The following is an 18,215-nucleotide window of genomic DNA, read 5'->3' on the forward strand; positions in this document are numbered from 1 at the left end:
ACACAAGAAAACAACCACCATTAAAACAGTCCCCCACTCTGCAAGATGGCTGCAGTCTGTTGTCATAACGCTCAGCCTTCCTCGGAACAACGTCGGATATTTTTTGAATCTCTGACAGATTTCATGGGTTTTTAGCGGCTTGCTCAGAGAGGAGCTGTTTCTTTTGAATTATTCTGTGTGTCATTTTTGTCCTAATGCTCAAAGGGATACATGAATCAAAAAATGAAAATTCTCTCATAATTTACCCACCTTCAAGTTTTTTCAAAGCCGTGTGATTATTTTCTAGCATGAGACACAAATGGATTTTTTGGAGCCGAATGTCCAAACGGCTTTATTTAATGCAATGAACTTAAATGGTGACCATAGCTAGTCTCTAGTCCCCATTCACATTTTTGGGAAAATGGTTCCTATAAAGTACTTCAGGAACCTTTCCTTCATAAATGACTGTGTGCTGATCAATTGTGTACTCCTAAGAATGACTAGCCACACGCTTGCCCGAGGCCCTCAGAGGAGATTTGATTTTAGTTTATTACCAGCTCTATGAATCCCCTTTGAAAAGGTCATGCTGTGAGCAAGTAAACAAATAATCTAATAACTCTAATAATCAAAGATTTGTAACAGCTATCTAGACCATCTACAGTATTTTCTGCCTCCATAACGGCTTGTGTTATATTTGTGCCTACACTTACCCTATTCACACACGTTGGCTTTCCATGTTCTATGGACACGCCGCATATTCTATTCCCTAACCCTCACACAAACCCTTCTGCATTTTACATTTTCAAATAAAATACATTTTGTTTGATTTATAAGCTCTTTTCTCAATGGGGACAAGGACAATTACTATCTGTAGGCTTTACCAGAACCCAAACACACTGTATAGTCAGAGGGGCTCCAGGAAAGGAGGTTTAGGTGCAGTCTTGCATTGTAGGGATCCAAATAATTTACAGCCTTGGTATGCAGGGCTGTCAGCACTCTTACCCCCATCCACACAAGGTTCTCCTGGGTTGAGTTTTGGCATCTTTAAAAGGTCTCTCCGACTAAGCCTGGCACTTCATCAAATGTGATATTAATGACCTGGGATTCATCATGCAAATTCACAGCGGAATATCAACTTTTTAAACTCACTTCCTGCATGCATAGTAGCCGATGGTAATCTCTTCCAAGGTCGTCATGAATCTTATTCAGGCGGACGTCATAAAGCATCTGCATACTTTGATGGAGGTGAAATGGATGGCGGCCTCGTCAAGACACTTCGCTCCCACCTTCGTCGTGAAGCGGCGGGCAGAATTAAGACCCACGCCTGGATTATGCACATCAGATAAATTCCCTCCGACTACTCACTGAGCCAAAATCAATTTGTTTACCGTTATCAGATCCAGCGTTTAAAAGGTATTCAGTTTCAGTGAGCCTAACACTCGCGGCTCGGTTCAGACGTAGCGCATCGCTTTTCTTCTCTTGTGTTTGAGGTAATTTCGCTGGGATAAATACCAGGTAATTATTATTTCCAACGATAAATGCAACAGGCCAGGTTAAATGACCTAACCAGACGAAAGACATGTTATTCTTCGTATATATCTCTAAACAGATAAACAAGACAATGTTACAGAATATTTACCTCTTTCCTAACTGGGTTCTCATCAAAATGTCATTCTTGTCTTAATACCAGACCTTCATTCTGTGGGGACTGCAGTGTTATTTTGCTTGTTTTTTCTTAGACAGACGCCCTAGCTGTTAGCCAAGGATATTGCCGCATTGTGATCCAGGGCTTTAGACACCCACCGTGTCCTGCACCTGTTTCTCTTCGGCCACACAAAGCCGAGTCTTTTACTGCCGGCCCCTCATGAAGGCTGCCCTGTCCTGACAGATTTCATGTGCAACAACAACAACGGGTTTTTCCTACCTCCCGAAACATTTCAAAGGACCCCGTGTTAGCAAACAATTCTTAGATCATTGCCCTGGCCGCGCCACAATGATGTCGAGAAGATGGGTTTTGACATGCTGTTACTATCTGCTGTCGGACAGGGAGAATGTGTTAAATGTTAATACGCTTTTCTGCTTTTTCCAGTCACAGACCTGCCGGCTAGCTACCTCTGATAAGCCCACGCTGGGATCAATTTACAGTAGCAGAGTGTTTACAGAAGCGATCAGTCCGATGGCTGCAGGAGGAAGCTGGGAACAGCACTAGTGGTCCAGGCTGCAGCGTTTCCACATCTTGACTGGAGGGCTGTCCTTGAGGAAATTACGTAAGTGGATACAGCGAACAGCGAAAAGTATAAAACCCCTACTGTCTTTATAGATGCTTATAGTCTAGAATTAGCTTTTTTTCACACCTGCTAACAACTAGTCCATTAAGAAAATCCATATATATAATTGTATAATATATATAATGCTGTGCTTTTAAATACCTGTGACAGTTGGGTTAAATATACCTCTCTCTCTTCTATATATATATATATATATATATATATATATATATATATATATATATATATATATAGTACAGTGTATTAAATAAACTAACAGTATTGGTGATAACCAAAATAATTTTTATATTTCTGTAATTGTTCCACCAGTATGTGTAAATTCATTAGTCACCGTCGTATTTATAATGCTAAAATATATTTATTGTTGTTATCCATGAATTATTGTTATTTATTAAGATGCACAATTACAGTTATTTACTTTCAGTCCTTAAAAGAAAAATAAGTTGTAATGGTTAAATGTTACGCTTGGTTATTTCTGAGAGAAGTTGAATGTGCCGACTTATACTTGGGTATGGAAACGTGAATAAAGACTATTTTGTTGTTTCAGTTTCTTATTTACCTAATAAAACAGAATACAATTTGACCTTTTCCGTAGTATTATTATTGCAGATTGGATTTTTACATGTATAACGCCCCCTCTCATAAAAATAAAAAAAAAATTCTGGCATCATAGAGTTCAAGTAAATATTTACTTGCAAAAGTCATATTTTACTAACTTACTTGATGTGTTTTATTAAGATTCCGTATTTGCAAGTGGAAAAATGTGGTTCATATTCTGGCTTCTACTCATATTCTTCAAACTTTATGACACAATTGTGGAATAATATAAATGATTTACTCTTCTTTGTGGGAGCATGCAGAGAAAAGCTTAGAATAATGACCTCCCACTAAACATTTACCAAGCCAGCTACTGGAATATCCTCTAGAAAAGTCAACATGCCCACTTATCAAATGCATATGATTTTTCCAGGTTGCTGCCAGCCTACTGTCCAGCTGCTGTGTTTAGCCATGAGGGACTCATCCTTTCATAGCCGCCTATTATTCTCCTTCCCCTCGGTTACTGCGGCGTATATAATCCTATACCGCACTGGCTTGTGTGCAAACAGGGGACACAATGGCACAGCTGTTGTCGTGTAGCACTACATCTTGTGGACACAAGCACGAACGATCACTACTCGCACACCCCGCGATTTCCAGCTTTTGATCACGGACCTTTTTTTGTAGAGACACCTCATCTTTACCGTCCCGGGGCCGCTGAAATCATCTGGCCCCTCCATTAAGCCCGACTAGTGCAGCAAGGTTTCCCGCGGTGGCCGTTTCTTTAGATCTCCCTGTGTTTCTCAGCACGCCGGCCAGAGATTGACTGAACTGTCCTCATTTAGCCGGCCTTACACAACCACACGGTGAGAGGAATGAAAGTAAAAGAGCAGATAATGTCCAGAGGCACCCAAATAACAAAAACCTGAACTGCTATTTCAGGCAGAGAGGGAAGAAAAAATACAAGAGAAGGCAAAATTATTTAAAGCTTTCCACCTCGGCTTTGTCTCAGGCAAAACCTCTGTAGCCTTTCGGCCTTTGATGAGGCTCTTGAGGCGGTTTTGACCCAGATAAAATAAAGGATTTAGCCCGCGCGGGAATACAACATTAAAGAGTTCTCCCTTTCCCCACTAAAGCACATTTTGTAATGAAACAAAAGCAAAAGCCGAGTGCAGAAAGATGCCGTCAGAAGTGAGCAGACAACATGTAGCCCATTGCTTCTCTTCTCACTTAATCATCAAAAGGAGTTAAAATGCCAGCAGACATAATGAGGTTGAATAGGGGGAGCGCGCTCACTGCTTTTTTCCCTTTCCTTCCCTCTTATTTGAGTGGGTTTTCTGTTGTGCACCACAAAGATGCAAAACAAAATAATTAGGTCGCCCCCAAGATCTCCAGAAAGATCAAGAAAAAAGAAGACCAAATTGTGTTATTCTGCCTTTAATTGGGTAGACTTAATACTGAATTCTCTGTCATTTTATGGGAAATTAGTCAATTGAGGCCTGTGCCATGCATGCTCTGGCACTATCTGTACCCGACGGGCAAGAGCTTAGAGTCAATTCCTCTATTATTCAGTGCGCTATGTTTGAATATCAAAGGCCTAAAAGTTCAAAATGGAGAAGCCAATTGAGGGCCCTTGCTGGGGCCTGTGATAAGGCCTCTCTATTGTTGCGCTGCTGTCTACAGATATTGATCTGTGGCTCTGTTGGTGGGCCCTTCAGAGGATGAACCTGTCCGCTGCCTAAAGCCGGCCACTCATCCCATACCAGACAGGGAAATGAGTTGCCATGGACACCTGGCGAAATGTCTTCCATGAAGGTGGTTTGATTGACGACACAACTGTCAGCACTGTTAAAATTCCTGTGTTGGCTTTAAGCTGTCACCGGCCATCGACTGTCACAGGGTGGGAACTCTGAGTGAAAGGTGCCTGTTTCGAGCTTTAATATGTATTAGCAGTCAAATTTGTGAGGGCAATGCGATTATCAGCAGAAGTGACAAAACAATGGAATCACATTGCAGAACATTTATCTCGCTCTTGTACAAGCAGAGAGAGCATTGTGGTAAACAGAGCATTGTGGGAAACGCAGGTGATTTTAAAATGGACAACAAATGTTTGCATACAGTATGAATTTGCGATTCTAAAGCAAACAGTACATAAAGCTCCCGGTGAAAAGAGAAAAATGATTTAGTTGAAAGGGCAGATTCACTAATATTCCAGTGCCAATGACAACATCATCAATATGACACGCAGAAAAGGTCTCGTATCGTGTATGCCAAATATCATGTAACATAAATTAAAGACATATACTTGACACCATGAAAGCGACACAAAAGCATGTCATTCGGTTTGGAATCGATACATTCAATAAACAATTAAGATTAAAATAATAGATTTGTGCAATACTGACGTCATTTTACAATAATGAAAAATACATTTCAAGGGAAAAAACAAGGTCACCAAAACAAATACGTATGACGTATGAAGAATGGTGTAAAAATCTAGCTTAGATGTAAAAACAAGATTACAATATTTGCGTAAATGTTTCTTTAAGGAAGTTGAACCATATACAGGAAATGGTTTCGCCTGTACTTGCTTTACTGACTTCTCCCTCGCCTCAAGCAGGGCATTAATTAATCCAGCCTGCCATGTTACAACCTCCCTGCTCAAATTACTAATATCCACATACTATAATATCTCTTCCTCAACATCCTTTTCATTTACATTAACTTATGCACTCGTTCCTGTCACCTAAAATAAAACACATCTCGCGCCTGGAGTGTCTCGCACAACCTGGATTTATGAAATTAAATCCAAACAAGGTCGCTGTAAACCAAACCTTATCAGTGGTTGTGCTTCACTTTATTAATACAGTATAACCAAAGCAAGCCATACATGAACATTCCTATGCATGCCTATAGCAACTGGCAGTAAACAATACATTTCTTTTAATTCATATACTGAATGTTGACTGAATGACAATGTTTTGAGCCAATCTGAGCCAAAAATGCAATGTGACGAATCACTCTGGAGTTCAAATGGATCAAAATATACTGCCATTTAGGATGACCATGGAGAAAGATGCAGAAACCAGATGGTGCAGTTACAGCTACCATCGATCTACCAGCATGGACTAAATTTGAGCTACTGAAGCAAAATTTGGAGGGTGTAACCAAGATGGCCACCGAGTGAACTGAATCGCTTTCAAACTTTGGGACTCTGAATGCACAAGAGATGAATCCGCAGACTGTTGAAAAAAAGGAAGTGGTGCCCTGATAACTTCACCCATCATTCAGGTTTTTATAACCTCAAATTTAAGTCTAAACTCTGCACTGCTCAGGGTAGCTTGCTGAACAAATCAAGTCAGAAAGCACTAAAGGGACAAATAGTAGGAAATAATAAGATAAATGGAGAACAGGGAGAAAGAGAATGCTGGAAAAAAGATTCCACACTAGATTTAAAATAAACCTTCACTGACAATATCGTCCACCTCTCATGTGGCTCACAAGAATGATGAATCTCTGAAGGGGTTTAAAAGAAAATTATTCTGCCGTTATTTATTCATATGACTGCAATCATTTCTTTTGTAGAATACCAGGACACTTTACTTAACTATGTAATTTTTATATATAAAACTATAATGTATAATTTTAGATTGACACTGACCTCTGGTGGAGCCAATTTTTGAGCGCTATGTTCTTCATTTCATTGAATTGAACTTATTTATTTTCCGTGAAGCTGACTTGAAAGAGTTGTGCATTGTAAAGAGCACCCAAGTGAATAAGAAAGAATTAAATACTTTTACACAGTGACCCACATTTTTAAGTATTCCCCAAAAATGCATCTTTTTGTGCCAAAGAAAAAAATGAGGATGAGTTAATAATTTAAATTCCTGGCGGAACCAAAGGCTCCTTGATATGTGAGAATTCAAGCTTAGACTATAAGATTCGTTCGGCTTTCCGACCCGCTCTGCAGATTGCATGCGTGAGATCAGCAAAAAGAAAAAAGAAAAGCGAGCGAGCGAGATCAAAACCCTGGGAGATCTCGGCTCAGCTGGAGGCCGGTGCAGCGCGCTTGAGTTTGGCCAGGCACTGCAGTGAAGCGATCGCTCGCTCCCTAATTACTGCAGGAGCAGAACAGTCTGTCTTCACGCCCTGAGCCAGGGAGGAGCCCGACGCAAGCCCGCGGATCCAGGATACAGTCAGCCAGATGTAAGTGAGCGAGTGAATGAATGGACAACGTTCCTCATGAGAGTCTCTCCAGCACACTATTAACACACCGGTGGTTGTCTATTTTAAAAACATGACTTTTCCAGATTGAAAGGGACGAAAACAAATGGTTAAAGCTAGAGGTTCTGTAGCTAAATGCGTATGTTTATACTCTGATATTGTTATTTGCACAACATACGTGCATCTGATTAAATATTGATAAACTTTAATGAGGCGGTCGTCCCACCCCCTCTCGCCCCCCGCTTGAAAACTGTCCCACTGTCAACTGTTTCAGAGCTTGAACAGAAAGAGCTGTGAATGTTACAGCTCTCAATGGTTGAATGTTCACTCAACAACCGACTAGTTGATTAGTAAGGTCGACTATTTACTTGAGATTCATTCTTTTATTTCATTATAGTATTTCATACTACATTTTAAAGCCAACTGCACCTTTTGGAAATGTTCCTTAAAGTGATAGCTCACCCACCGCCCTTCATTTTAAATCCCGTATGACTTTACCAACATTTTTCAAAATAGCTTGTTTTGTGCAGTCATACAGGATTGGTGATAAATAAGAAAACAATGCGAGTCTTTCAATTTAGTCGATTTAGTCATTCAGATGATTTTGAAAATACGCAGCTGTAGATGTGAAAGCTGGTATGGCAGGCTTTCTCCTTTCTCCTCTTAGTTTTTTTCCATTTTTTTCCCGGCTCCCTGAGGTTCACTTGATATGTTGGGGTTTGTTTCTAATGAGCGACCTGCTGGCTGGGATGCAGTTTCATTTCAGAGCAATTACAGTGGCCGTAATCTACAGCAAGCCCTCAACATGCCAACGCCGCCACCTCCTCCTTGCATCGGGCCTCGGTCTCTCTGCTGGCTGACCATGAGCAGCGAGCGCTCACATTAAGCAAGGCCTGTCACAGCTGAGTGAAGGCCCTGCTGGATGGAGTTAACCAGCACGACGGGAGCTGACATTTGTTCATTTGGATGTGTTAAACACAGAAGCTCATAAAACATCGTTCGGGCTCGGCCGCACAGCAGCTGGATAATTACTTTCAGGCAGCCAGAAGACAAACACGAACGCCGGCACATTACGCAGCTACGGCTCGATCTCTCGTTCGGCATTTTGTGTTCTCGTTTCTATCGGTGTCTTGCATCTTTCTGTCTGTATAGGTGGCTTCTTATGCTTCACCTTTGAACCGACAGCAGTCAGCAGAGTGAGTTTTTGTAAGGAGGTAGTGATGTCACTGTAAGGCTAGACTGCCTACACGGAGCTCATGCATATTAATTAGCTTGCAGTGCACCAACAGTGCCAGATAATCTTCCTTAATGTCCAGTCATTCTACTGAATTAATATTCATGAACCATGGAAGTTCCGTACTGTATTGCCAATATTTTTACTTTATCTATAAATACACTTTAAAACAATAAAAGGTAGTCAAATTTAGTCCTAAAACCGAAAAAGTTATTTTATATGTACATCCAAAAAGTGCACTTATATCCTCTTAAAAGTCTGTATCAAATGCAAAAATCCTTCTGCAATGAAACCACAGCCACAACAAAGATGCTTCAAATGAACTGTAAAATGCTCAGAGAACACAGGGTGCCTTTGCAACGCAGACACTGCAAAAAAGGGGCAGCGAGACGATTGCTAAATTGTGCAACAGCTGCAATAGCAAACAGACATTATTATGAATGTGAGAGACTAATCACTCTTCTACACACAAACACACAAACAGGAACACATGTGCCCAGCAAGGCCCGGCAGATGGTCTCCGCCCCCATTTCCATACGCACATCGCCTCTCTCTCTTTCTCTCTCCCTCACCAATCTCTATCTCTCTCTTTCATTCTTGCTCTCTATCTCTCTCTCCCAGAGGGCCATGCACCGGTGCACAACATGCACACATGACCTAGGACATTCACTGCTCTGTTGTTTGCATTCTAGCAATAACCAACTTCCACTAAGAGCATGCAAACAGAGCATACAAAGGGATGTGATCATTTAGAGTCACGGCCCATGACAAGCGCAATAGCCCTGGCCTTTACCTGCCTGTCAATGCTTACTGAAGGGTTTGAAAACTCATCAGGACCCGATGACACTACCAATCTCTCATTTCAGCGACTCGGCGAGAGCAGCGAAATGGGAGCGGGATAGAATAAATGAAGCATAATACAAAAGAGCCAGGGCTATAGATTTCACTGCCACGCCACAATACAAATTAAACTTTCTGGCGATCTTTTAATGCATGTTGATTTAGCACCGAAAACAAAAACAATCTATGGTGGGCGGTTTTCGAATGAAGGATAAGAGTTAGATTCACCGTCTCTGTTTGGACACGCATATTTCATTCTCTGCATATTTCCTCCTTACAGATGTCAATAGGAGAACAGGTAAATGCCCAAACTTGAGCTGTCGTCCCTAAATTATTTTCATCACAAAAATGTTGCAGTGATCAATTTAAGAAGTCATGTCTGCCTGGGAAAATAATTAAAATATATTTTCACCTATAAAAAAAAGAATACCTCTCTTGGGAAGTCGAAAAATAACGACATTAGTAGTAATTTGATTAGTGAGTGAAAATAGAACGCTTAAAGAAGAAATAAAGAAAAATTTGCTGAATTGAATATTGCTTGCTTTTGCATCTCTATGGACTTGTTTCCCCAACCTCACTGATACACCTATAAATCTTATATTTAACATGCATTTTGCCATTTGCTCAATTTTAAAAGATCGGCCAGTGCAATAATTAATTTTCACTAGTATAAATATTCCTTGCAGTCCATAATTATTAAAGAGATTAAAAAAGGGACAACATTTGCGTCAAACAATATAAAAATACACCGCTAAAGGACGTCACCCAGTCTTTTTATTTTTACTTCTTTGATAAATGAGCCTTTTGAGAAGGAAAAGGTAAGAAGCAAATGTGCCCAGGAGGCGTGATGGCGTACGGCTGCTCTGGGTACTTAAATAAATGAACAGCACTGAGCAGATGTAATGGAAAGGAAGGAGAGAGGAGCAGTTACGCGCAGTCAGCACAGATGGGAGTGGCGGAGAGAAAGAAAGCGAGAGGAAGCAATGAAGGGAGAGAAATGGGGGCCGTAAAAATTTGCTGAAAGAAAAAGCCAGAGCCATATGACTTTGGGCCTTGGAGAATTGATTTTAGCCGTAAAGACCGGGCGACCACACCTCCCACTTCGGGTCAGGCCGGGGTCCCGCAGTGGTAAGGAGTTAGAAACGGGCAAGATTGACGCCCGTGGCTCTAAAGGGTCAGGTGAGCTCTAACTGTCAGCTGCCTAAACCTGCCCTGCTCAAAACACCAAAGTCCTGAGGGTAAATGCAAACATATAGCGTTGCAAAAATGTGCTGGTAAAATCGTGCATTTAACAAGGAACGCACTAAGCTGTACGTATACCGAGGCGGGTGTGACTTTAAATAGAAACAAATATTTAAACTACTGTGTGTTATTCTCTAAGAGACAGCGTTCTAAAATAAGTCATTTGTTTACATTGATGAAAATTGTTCCTACGAACGAAAACATTTCTGAAACAATCACACTTATTTACAGGCCCCACACTACTGCTGATACACAAGGATGTGGATGCTATTTCTAGATAACAGTGTTCGGCACGCTATGTGCACGTGACACACATGAACAGAAAAAAAACAAAGAAAAAATAAAGCGCAGTCGCTTCGTCAGGGCTTCGTCCTGAATGAGACCCCGGCTGTATTGAGATGTATTCAAAATGTCTTGCATCTCTGCTATAAATAGTTTCAAAGACCCAGATTTCCAGCTCACTCAACACACGTGAACAAACACACACACGCAAAAGCAGAAATTCTTGTGGAAGCATATAAACATTTGAGAATCGGAAAAAACAAACATCGCATAAATCGACCTCTATTGGTCATGGGACACCCATCCTACAAAATAATTTTGTGACAAGTGAAACGTTATATTAAAAAAAATTGCAAATGTGTTTAAAATGATAACAAAACAATTAACCCTAGAAATCCTCAAATGCAAAGATATAAGTGTCATACATTTCAAGTTCACAATTGACATATTCTGCATTGATTAGTGAAATAAAAGCTGTCTCTTTGTTAGAAAAAAATAAATGTATCACTTGGATATATTTGCAATTAAACCGACGTGGAATGCAATTTCTATTGGATAAGACAAAGGTTAGAGGTGTCACAGAAGGTTAATGGTGGCTCTGTGCGACAGATGAAAGTTAAATGAGATCACCGATCTCCCTCACGTCGAGTCTTCAGACAGACATGCACTGCCACATAAGACCTGATGCCTGATCGATACCATAGATTAACTTTTGATTTGATAAATCCCCTTGAATTGTCATCACTCAAGTAGCTGATTCACTGCTTGGAAAAGGCACTGATGACAATTAAGTGTTTCAGATAATCAGGGGAAGAAAAGATGCCCAAGGGTTCAGACTAGAAATGTAATATCACGTTTTTTTACGAACCAGGTTAAGGGTGAAAGTTATTTAAGATCCGGCCAATCCTTTCGTGATAAATATGATAGAGCGTGCTGTACAAGTCAAATAAAAGCACAAGCAAAAGACATTCAACAGACACACGCTCAAGACAAACATGCACGATATGCTGAGCACATGATATCATACATTTCGTTGCACTGTACTTGTATGTGTGTAATGACAATAAATTGAATCAAATCAAAAATGTAGCAAAGTTAAAAGAGTCAGCAGAACTATTGATCACACAGCAAAAGCACACGAAATGCGGTGTTTACCTCTCTCGTGAAAAAGTGAAAGAACAGCTCACAGTCTTTCAGACAATATAGCGCGTGGAGGCTACTTCAAGGCTTATTCAAAAAAAGAGATAGCATGGCAGGACTGAATTAAATTGATCATGCACAAACTTCAACACACAAAGACGCGCGATTGCAGCTACCAAACACAACTATACAAAAGCCCTCTCTCGCCACACTGTCCACTCGCATCCGTGTTCCACTTTCACTCGGGAGCGCACCCACGCGACTACACACACATGCGCTCGCACACACACGGTATTTGCGCCGGATCCGCGGGTTCACAGAGGAACGGTGGAACATTCACTCACCTGCTGTAAGTACATGAAAGTCAAGGCACATGAGAGCTGCGGACACATGTCCACGTTCGGGAGGGCGACGCACGGTCCGCCCGTCAAGGGATGCTGCATGGTGTCTGCGTCCGTTCGTGCTGTCCTGTCCCGTCCGCCGAGTTTTACGGGGTCGTTGAGATCGCTTTAACCGGACCGGTTAGGGCTATAAAGCCTTGAAAGCTTTATAAAGCACCTCAAGGTGTGTGCCTAATAGCGGCTAAAGAACCCGGTAAAGCGAACGTGTGCGCGCAGAGGTCCCGGCGAGCGCACGTCTGTTTGTCACAAACAATGCAAAGCGCGTCTGTTTCTTTCTGTTGCAGTTTCAGCAAAGCCCTTGTAAACACAGACGAAACTCTGTTCTCTACGTGTCTCGGGGTTTCTAATAAAACGGGACCACGGAAACAAGAGTGCGTGGCTGGACGTGATGAAGTTGCGCGCCGCGGGTCTGTTTTTTCCACGCGCTGTCAGATGAGTCCGGGCACAGAGTCTGTTTCATTGAACAGCATCTGAATCTCAGAGGAGAAGGGATGCGGGGCGGGGGCCAATCCTAAATCACACATTCATTTTTTTACGGGGGTGGGGGATCTCTCCATTTTTTTCTTTTGGCTTGAAACTGAATTGTCCTTATAATTTATTATTATGGGGATCGCTGTGCGCCTCACATAAAACGTGCGCGCAGAAATGATCCTATCTTAGCACGTACAGGTACTGCCATCACATTTGTATTCCATTAAAATAATTTCATATCGCACAGATCGACCTGTCCAGCCTATAAATTTCATTATATTTTTTCATTATTTATAATAATATTTTTTTATACACAAATTTGTTCAAATATTTGTGTCATTTTGTTTCTTAGCACTGAAACATTTATACGTCTATTTTACTGGTTTTTATTTTGATGAAATAAGAGATGGATGCGAAACATATTTTGAATAAAAATGCTTCAGCAAACCGAGAGAGGTACATATAAGGGCAACACGAAAGAGCCTGTTTTATCTGCTTATCCAAGTCCTAAAAGAACCTTTATGAGTACTAGGGCAAATGTGAGGCACTAAATAATGAATTAAACCCCACACAAATGTTTGCATTTGTTGATCATCAAGCTTCTATTATAATCATAGGCCGTATCTCAGCAGCAAGGTCTTTATTGTAGCTTCATTAACAGCTGTTAAGCGTTGAGTGCTATACTGATGTTGCTAACTGACAGGCCAATCAAGGTCTAAGCAGCAGAATGCGCAAAGATATACAGTAGTGGAAAAAGAATTTGAATTATTCATGTGTCTCTTCTTTTATCTCACTTATCTTTTTCCTTTTTCTCAGTGTTAGGCTTGCAAATCCATAGCAAGATTTCATGTTGGTGTTGCTTTAAGAGCAGATTTAAAAAAATCAATGTTTTTCTATGTTGCACCAGTGTCCGTAATTAAAACAGGCTTCGTCGAAGCAGGCAGACATGTATTATGGAGAGGGCAGCAGACTGCTTTGCTCCATTTTACTCTTCCGCTTCTCCACCCCACACATAGCCTCGAGGCAAGACCGTTTCTCAACTCCCCCCCATAGATGTGTCTTCTCCTTATCCTCTGCCTTTCCTCCCTGCATTCCGGCTTTTTTCCCTCTTGATGCTTCTCAGTACAAAGAATTAACTGGACTGTCAACTAGTGCATCTTTTTTAGTTTTTTTTGTTTGCTTAAGAAATAAAAGAATGTTCTCTCAGTGTTTTATCACAGATAGTAGTGTTTATTTTACAGTATGTCTTTTTGACATGTGATGAGGCACTGCTCTCGGCTGCATATTGAGGGAAAGAAACCTTGTTTGTGTTTTTGTTTGTCAGTGATGCTTCACTCTCAAATTCTTTGTACATTGTGTTGTTGGTCTGTCTTCGATGGGCAGAGAGGTTGCGGAGAGGTTCGAAGGAGGCAACTGGAAGCTTGTGCTTTTTTTCTGTGCGGAGAAGAGCCTAATGTCAAATTCATGCAAAGCATTACAAATAGAAAGACACTATTAATAATGAAATGAGCAAAGACTCTGATCTTTCGTATGATGACAGACTGCTGAAGTTTTTAGGTTACTTCGATAACAGTTTGTTATTCATTTCTACCTCTGTACACTGTCTATTTACCTAAAAATGACAAATAAACTAAATGAGACTGAATTTTCAAATTATATAATTTGATGTACTTTTGAGTGTAACCGAATACTATTTATCTTAAATAATGTAGGGCGGGACTTTTTACATTTTGATAAAAGATTATAAATAAAAGTCTTTAAAATAAGAAGGACCGTCGAATTACGAGCAATAAGACAAGTAAGAATGAAAGTAAATAAAGAGCTAAGTTCAATTTCAAAATGTATTCTGGATAGAAATATTAGGACCTGTTTGAAAACGATACCTCCCAAAAAACATTATTTCTTCTATGGAACACAAAAGAAGAAATTTGGAAAAATGTCTCATTGGTTTTGTGTTCGTACAATGGAAGTCAATCGGGACCAATGTTGTTCTGTTAACAACATTCTTCAAAATATCTTCTTTTATTTCATACAGGTTTGGCATGATTAATAGAAATCATGCAGATATTGGATAAAATATATATAATAATATATATATTTAAAAAATCTGCTAAATGACTAAATGTAAATGTAAATATATAATAATGTTTCTTTACTGTGCATTCCAATTCATATCAAACAAACTGCAGTTGGTTTGTTTTGATTTAAGCCATACTTACTCAAATAATGCAGTTAACTAACAGAATAAAACACAATAAAAACACGATACCCTAAAAAAACCTTTGGAAAGGTTTAAGCCTACATTTAAATGAAATTGTATACGTCTTTAGTAACTGACTGAAGTGTGCGAGCAGTGTAATAACTGTTATTGTGTCATGGAACATGTCAAGACTAATGAGCTGGGCCTTCTACATGTGCACCTACATTTAGCACAAAAAAAACTGTCAGCAGCTAATCCTTAATACTTTTTGTGCTTTTCTGTTGCTTAATTAGCAGACAAGCTCAGTGTTGTGCTGTGGCGTTATCCATTAGATATGACAAATAAGAATTGAAATCCCTCCCATGAATAGTTTCTAGAAGACGAAAGCTTCCCAACACCGCAAATTGACTCTCCTGTTAAAAGAGGAACATGGTTGGTTGTTTCCATTATGTTATTTAAATTATTAATGACACGGCAAGCTCTCAAACACACATACACACAACAACAGGACAACAAAAATGGAGATGCGTTTTGCCAAACAATGTACATAGCATGTACATTTGACTTTTCTGAAGGAAACGACAACAGATATCACCTTGTCGTCTCTGTTAGAGGGCAAAACACTAAAGAGATGACAAACTGTTTAAGAGATGAATACACTTATATGACAAATACTGCATGACAAAAAAACGTCTTTCAGATGTTGGCGACAAACAACAGCGGATTTCTGAGGTGCGACGCGACTTTTGGCATGTTTAGATCCCTCCAAGTATGTGAGTAAATGAACTGTGGCAGTGCTTGGCACATTGTCATTTAGGATCAGGTTGGGTGTATTTCAGTAGCAGGGTGCTGCACTACGGGCCCGGGCTCCATTTCAGCCCGTGCACCCGATGTGAGCATCACCATTGCTGACAGACTAATAAGGAAGGACTGGCTGCCTCCACCCCGTGTCAGGAAGTTGACAGGACTGCAGCAGGTGCCGAACGTGTAGGGAAGATTGATGAAATCACACAGAGGTGGATTGCAGGGAGCCGGTTTGGTCATTGTTAGTGTTATTTTTCATTACCATCCCGGCTTGGTTAATGTAAATCCTAAGTCAAGATGATGGCTAACATCCCCAGCCACAGTGTGATGGGTTTTGTACAGAAAATCAGCCATTATCTCGGCGGGCTGAGTGGGACCGATGAGCCAGGCTGTGATGGGTGAGACTCATTGTAAACAGTATTGTTTGTTTCTCCCAGGTGGGGGAGAATACAGGGAACTTCTCCAATCATTTCCAATAGGAAAATAAAATCAAAACGCCACAACCGGATAGGAGTGATATATTTTTTGGGAAATAGAAGGAGCAAGCGGCGCGGAGCCGCGGCAGGTTGACTCGGTGGCGAGAGCCAGATCGACACCACAGCACAGTCACAGTCTGCATAGGAATTCGAAGCGTCCCCTGATATGTGACACTTTTTCGACCGCATCAATGACGATCATCTCCTGGAGGCTAATCAGAGATTCCTTGCCACTCTTTTACTTTGCACGTCGCACAATTTGGAAAAGTCGGTTTACATGACAGTAATTATGGAAACAGATGGGGCTCAGGCAAAAATATGACGGTGCGGAGACAATGGGCCCAATGCATGGGGGACTTCAGGGGCAATGAGGAGTGCAGGCAGATTGCGTGGCAGCTGAGACTGGCTTTCATTAGCTCTTGAGTGTGCGTCTGGAAGCAACAGAAACGCGAGTCGTTTGTTACCCCGCTGCTGTCTGTGCTAGGGGCCTGCAAATTGATTACTGGGTGGGACGAAGCAAGCGATCCTTAGCACCTCCACACAGCTGGTTACCTAGAGCAGAAGCTGCAGAGACGCTTGCTGTCCACCCCCAGCTTTGGCTTGACAGCAGCTGCTGATCTGGGCTCATTTCGATGCATTAAGACTTTGCTGTCTTTCTAATTGGCAACAAAAACAATCCCATCTTGCTGTTAATCACCTCTGTGGAAACGGACGCAAAAATAATCACTGACTTTAATTCCTTTTCTATTTTCTTCCTCCATTTTTCCCTCTGACGCTCCTATGTATGAAAACCATGGAAACAGAATATGCTTAAAATAGAAGACAAACACTCGGAAAAGATGGAGGCCAGTGCCGGAGTGCTAATTAGATGTTTGTGGGTGCTAAAATCATAACACGTTATGCTGAAGTGTTTTTCTACCAATTAGTTCTTCAGCTCATAATCGAAACCCCAAAGGTCCGTTGCAAATATAAAAAAGCGAACATCAGAAACACGGTGGCAGAGCCGCGGATGAAAAGGACGTTTGAGCCGACACGGACAAGGGAAGGGTCGCGGACAGGGCCGGGCGCTCTTTGTGCCCAGACGGTGATTCGGAGCGACGTTTTATAGAGCAGGGCAAGCCCGCGGATGGCTTCCCCATGCTTTCACCAGGCTCTGCCATTAGAGTGCTTTAGCTTCTATTAATGTGTCACTTTCCCTCGCCGCAGAGCCCGCGAGGAGGGGCGATTCGTTCTGACAGGACCAGGAGCTGTCACATGCAGTAACGGTTCAGCACCGACCAACAGGAAAAGCCTCAGAGCTGACGGATCCGCGATCCATCAGAGCTGACGCGCGGGCCTCCTCCACCACAGATCCGACTGAGACGTGCGGACAGGAGTCCATTAATTAACTGCTTAATGTGCGGAGCTCTGAAATTCCCATGCCACCGAACTCTTGATTCGAGCAAACCGCAGAACAATTCTTGTTAAAGACGCACAGCATAAAGAAAGAATGAAAAACCTTTCCAGCAGAGAGATAAATGATGTTAAAGGGATTCAATCTGCAGGTGATCTAGTATTAAGTGAGCATTTGTAGATTATTTTGTTTTCAGTTTAATTAATGGAATGCTACAAAACATATAAGGATGGGACATGAGAATTGACTAGTAGTTTCAAATTTTTACCTTTTTTAAAGTATAAAAATAATGAATATTTTGTTTTATATATATTTTGCATTGGTGCTTAATTAGCGTTAGCATAATAGCATGCATTACATATAATTTTTACAAAAACATGTAATCGTTAATATTTAAAGATACACCTGTTTGGTAGTCAGCACACTTGAACAACCTTTTAACACCAATTCATCTGACTTAAAATTTTACGTGCAAATCATTCATTTTAAATGCACCACCACTACAGCCGTACATTTGCAGATTGATTTCTTTGGCCATTGTTTTTTAAATCTTTTGGGCCATGAGCACTTTGTGGTTCAAGACAGCATGTGTCAAGTTAAAAATAGTTCAGCGTTTAAAAATCCGTTTTGAGACCTCTGCATTCTGTTCCGTTCTGCTGCACTCCATCCAGCTGTTTTTGAACACAAAGACGTGTCCCGTGTGA

General features: G+C 41.0%; 1 protein-coding gene across 7 annotated transcripts in view; it reads right to left on the reverse strand.

The window, feature by feature from the left end:
- Window positions 1-18,215, reverse strand: part of rbfox1 (RNA binding fox-1 homolog 1) — a 200,720-nt gene that overhangs the window by 89,505 nt on the left and 93,000 nt on the right. For 2 of the 7 annotated variants that reach the window (XM_079456770.1, XM_079456768.1), the window contains exon 1: window positions 12,111-12,620. The exons of 3 other annotated variants lie outside the window; for them this stretch is intronic. In XM_079456770.1, the coding sequence (XP_079312896.1) occupies window positions 12,111-12,209 (99 nt within the window). In that variant the 5' untranslated portion in view covers window positions 12,210-12,620. Of the gene's footprint in view, window positions 1-11,781; window positions 11,980-12,110; window positions 12,621-18,215 lie in introns of those variants that run through there. 2 more of the 7 variants (XM_079456776.1, XM_079456772.1) reach the window with 2 other exon arrangements.

This window comes from Barbatula barbatula (genome assembly GCF_947034865.1).
Source record: "Barbatula barbatula genome assembly, chromosome: 5".
Classification (NCBI taxonomy): domain Eukaryota; kingdom Metazoa; phylum Chordata; class Actinopteri; order Cypriniformes; family Nemacheilidae; genus Barbatula; species Barbatula barbatula.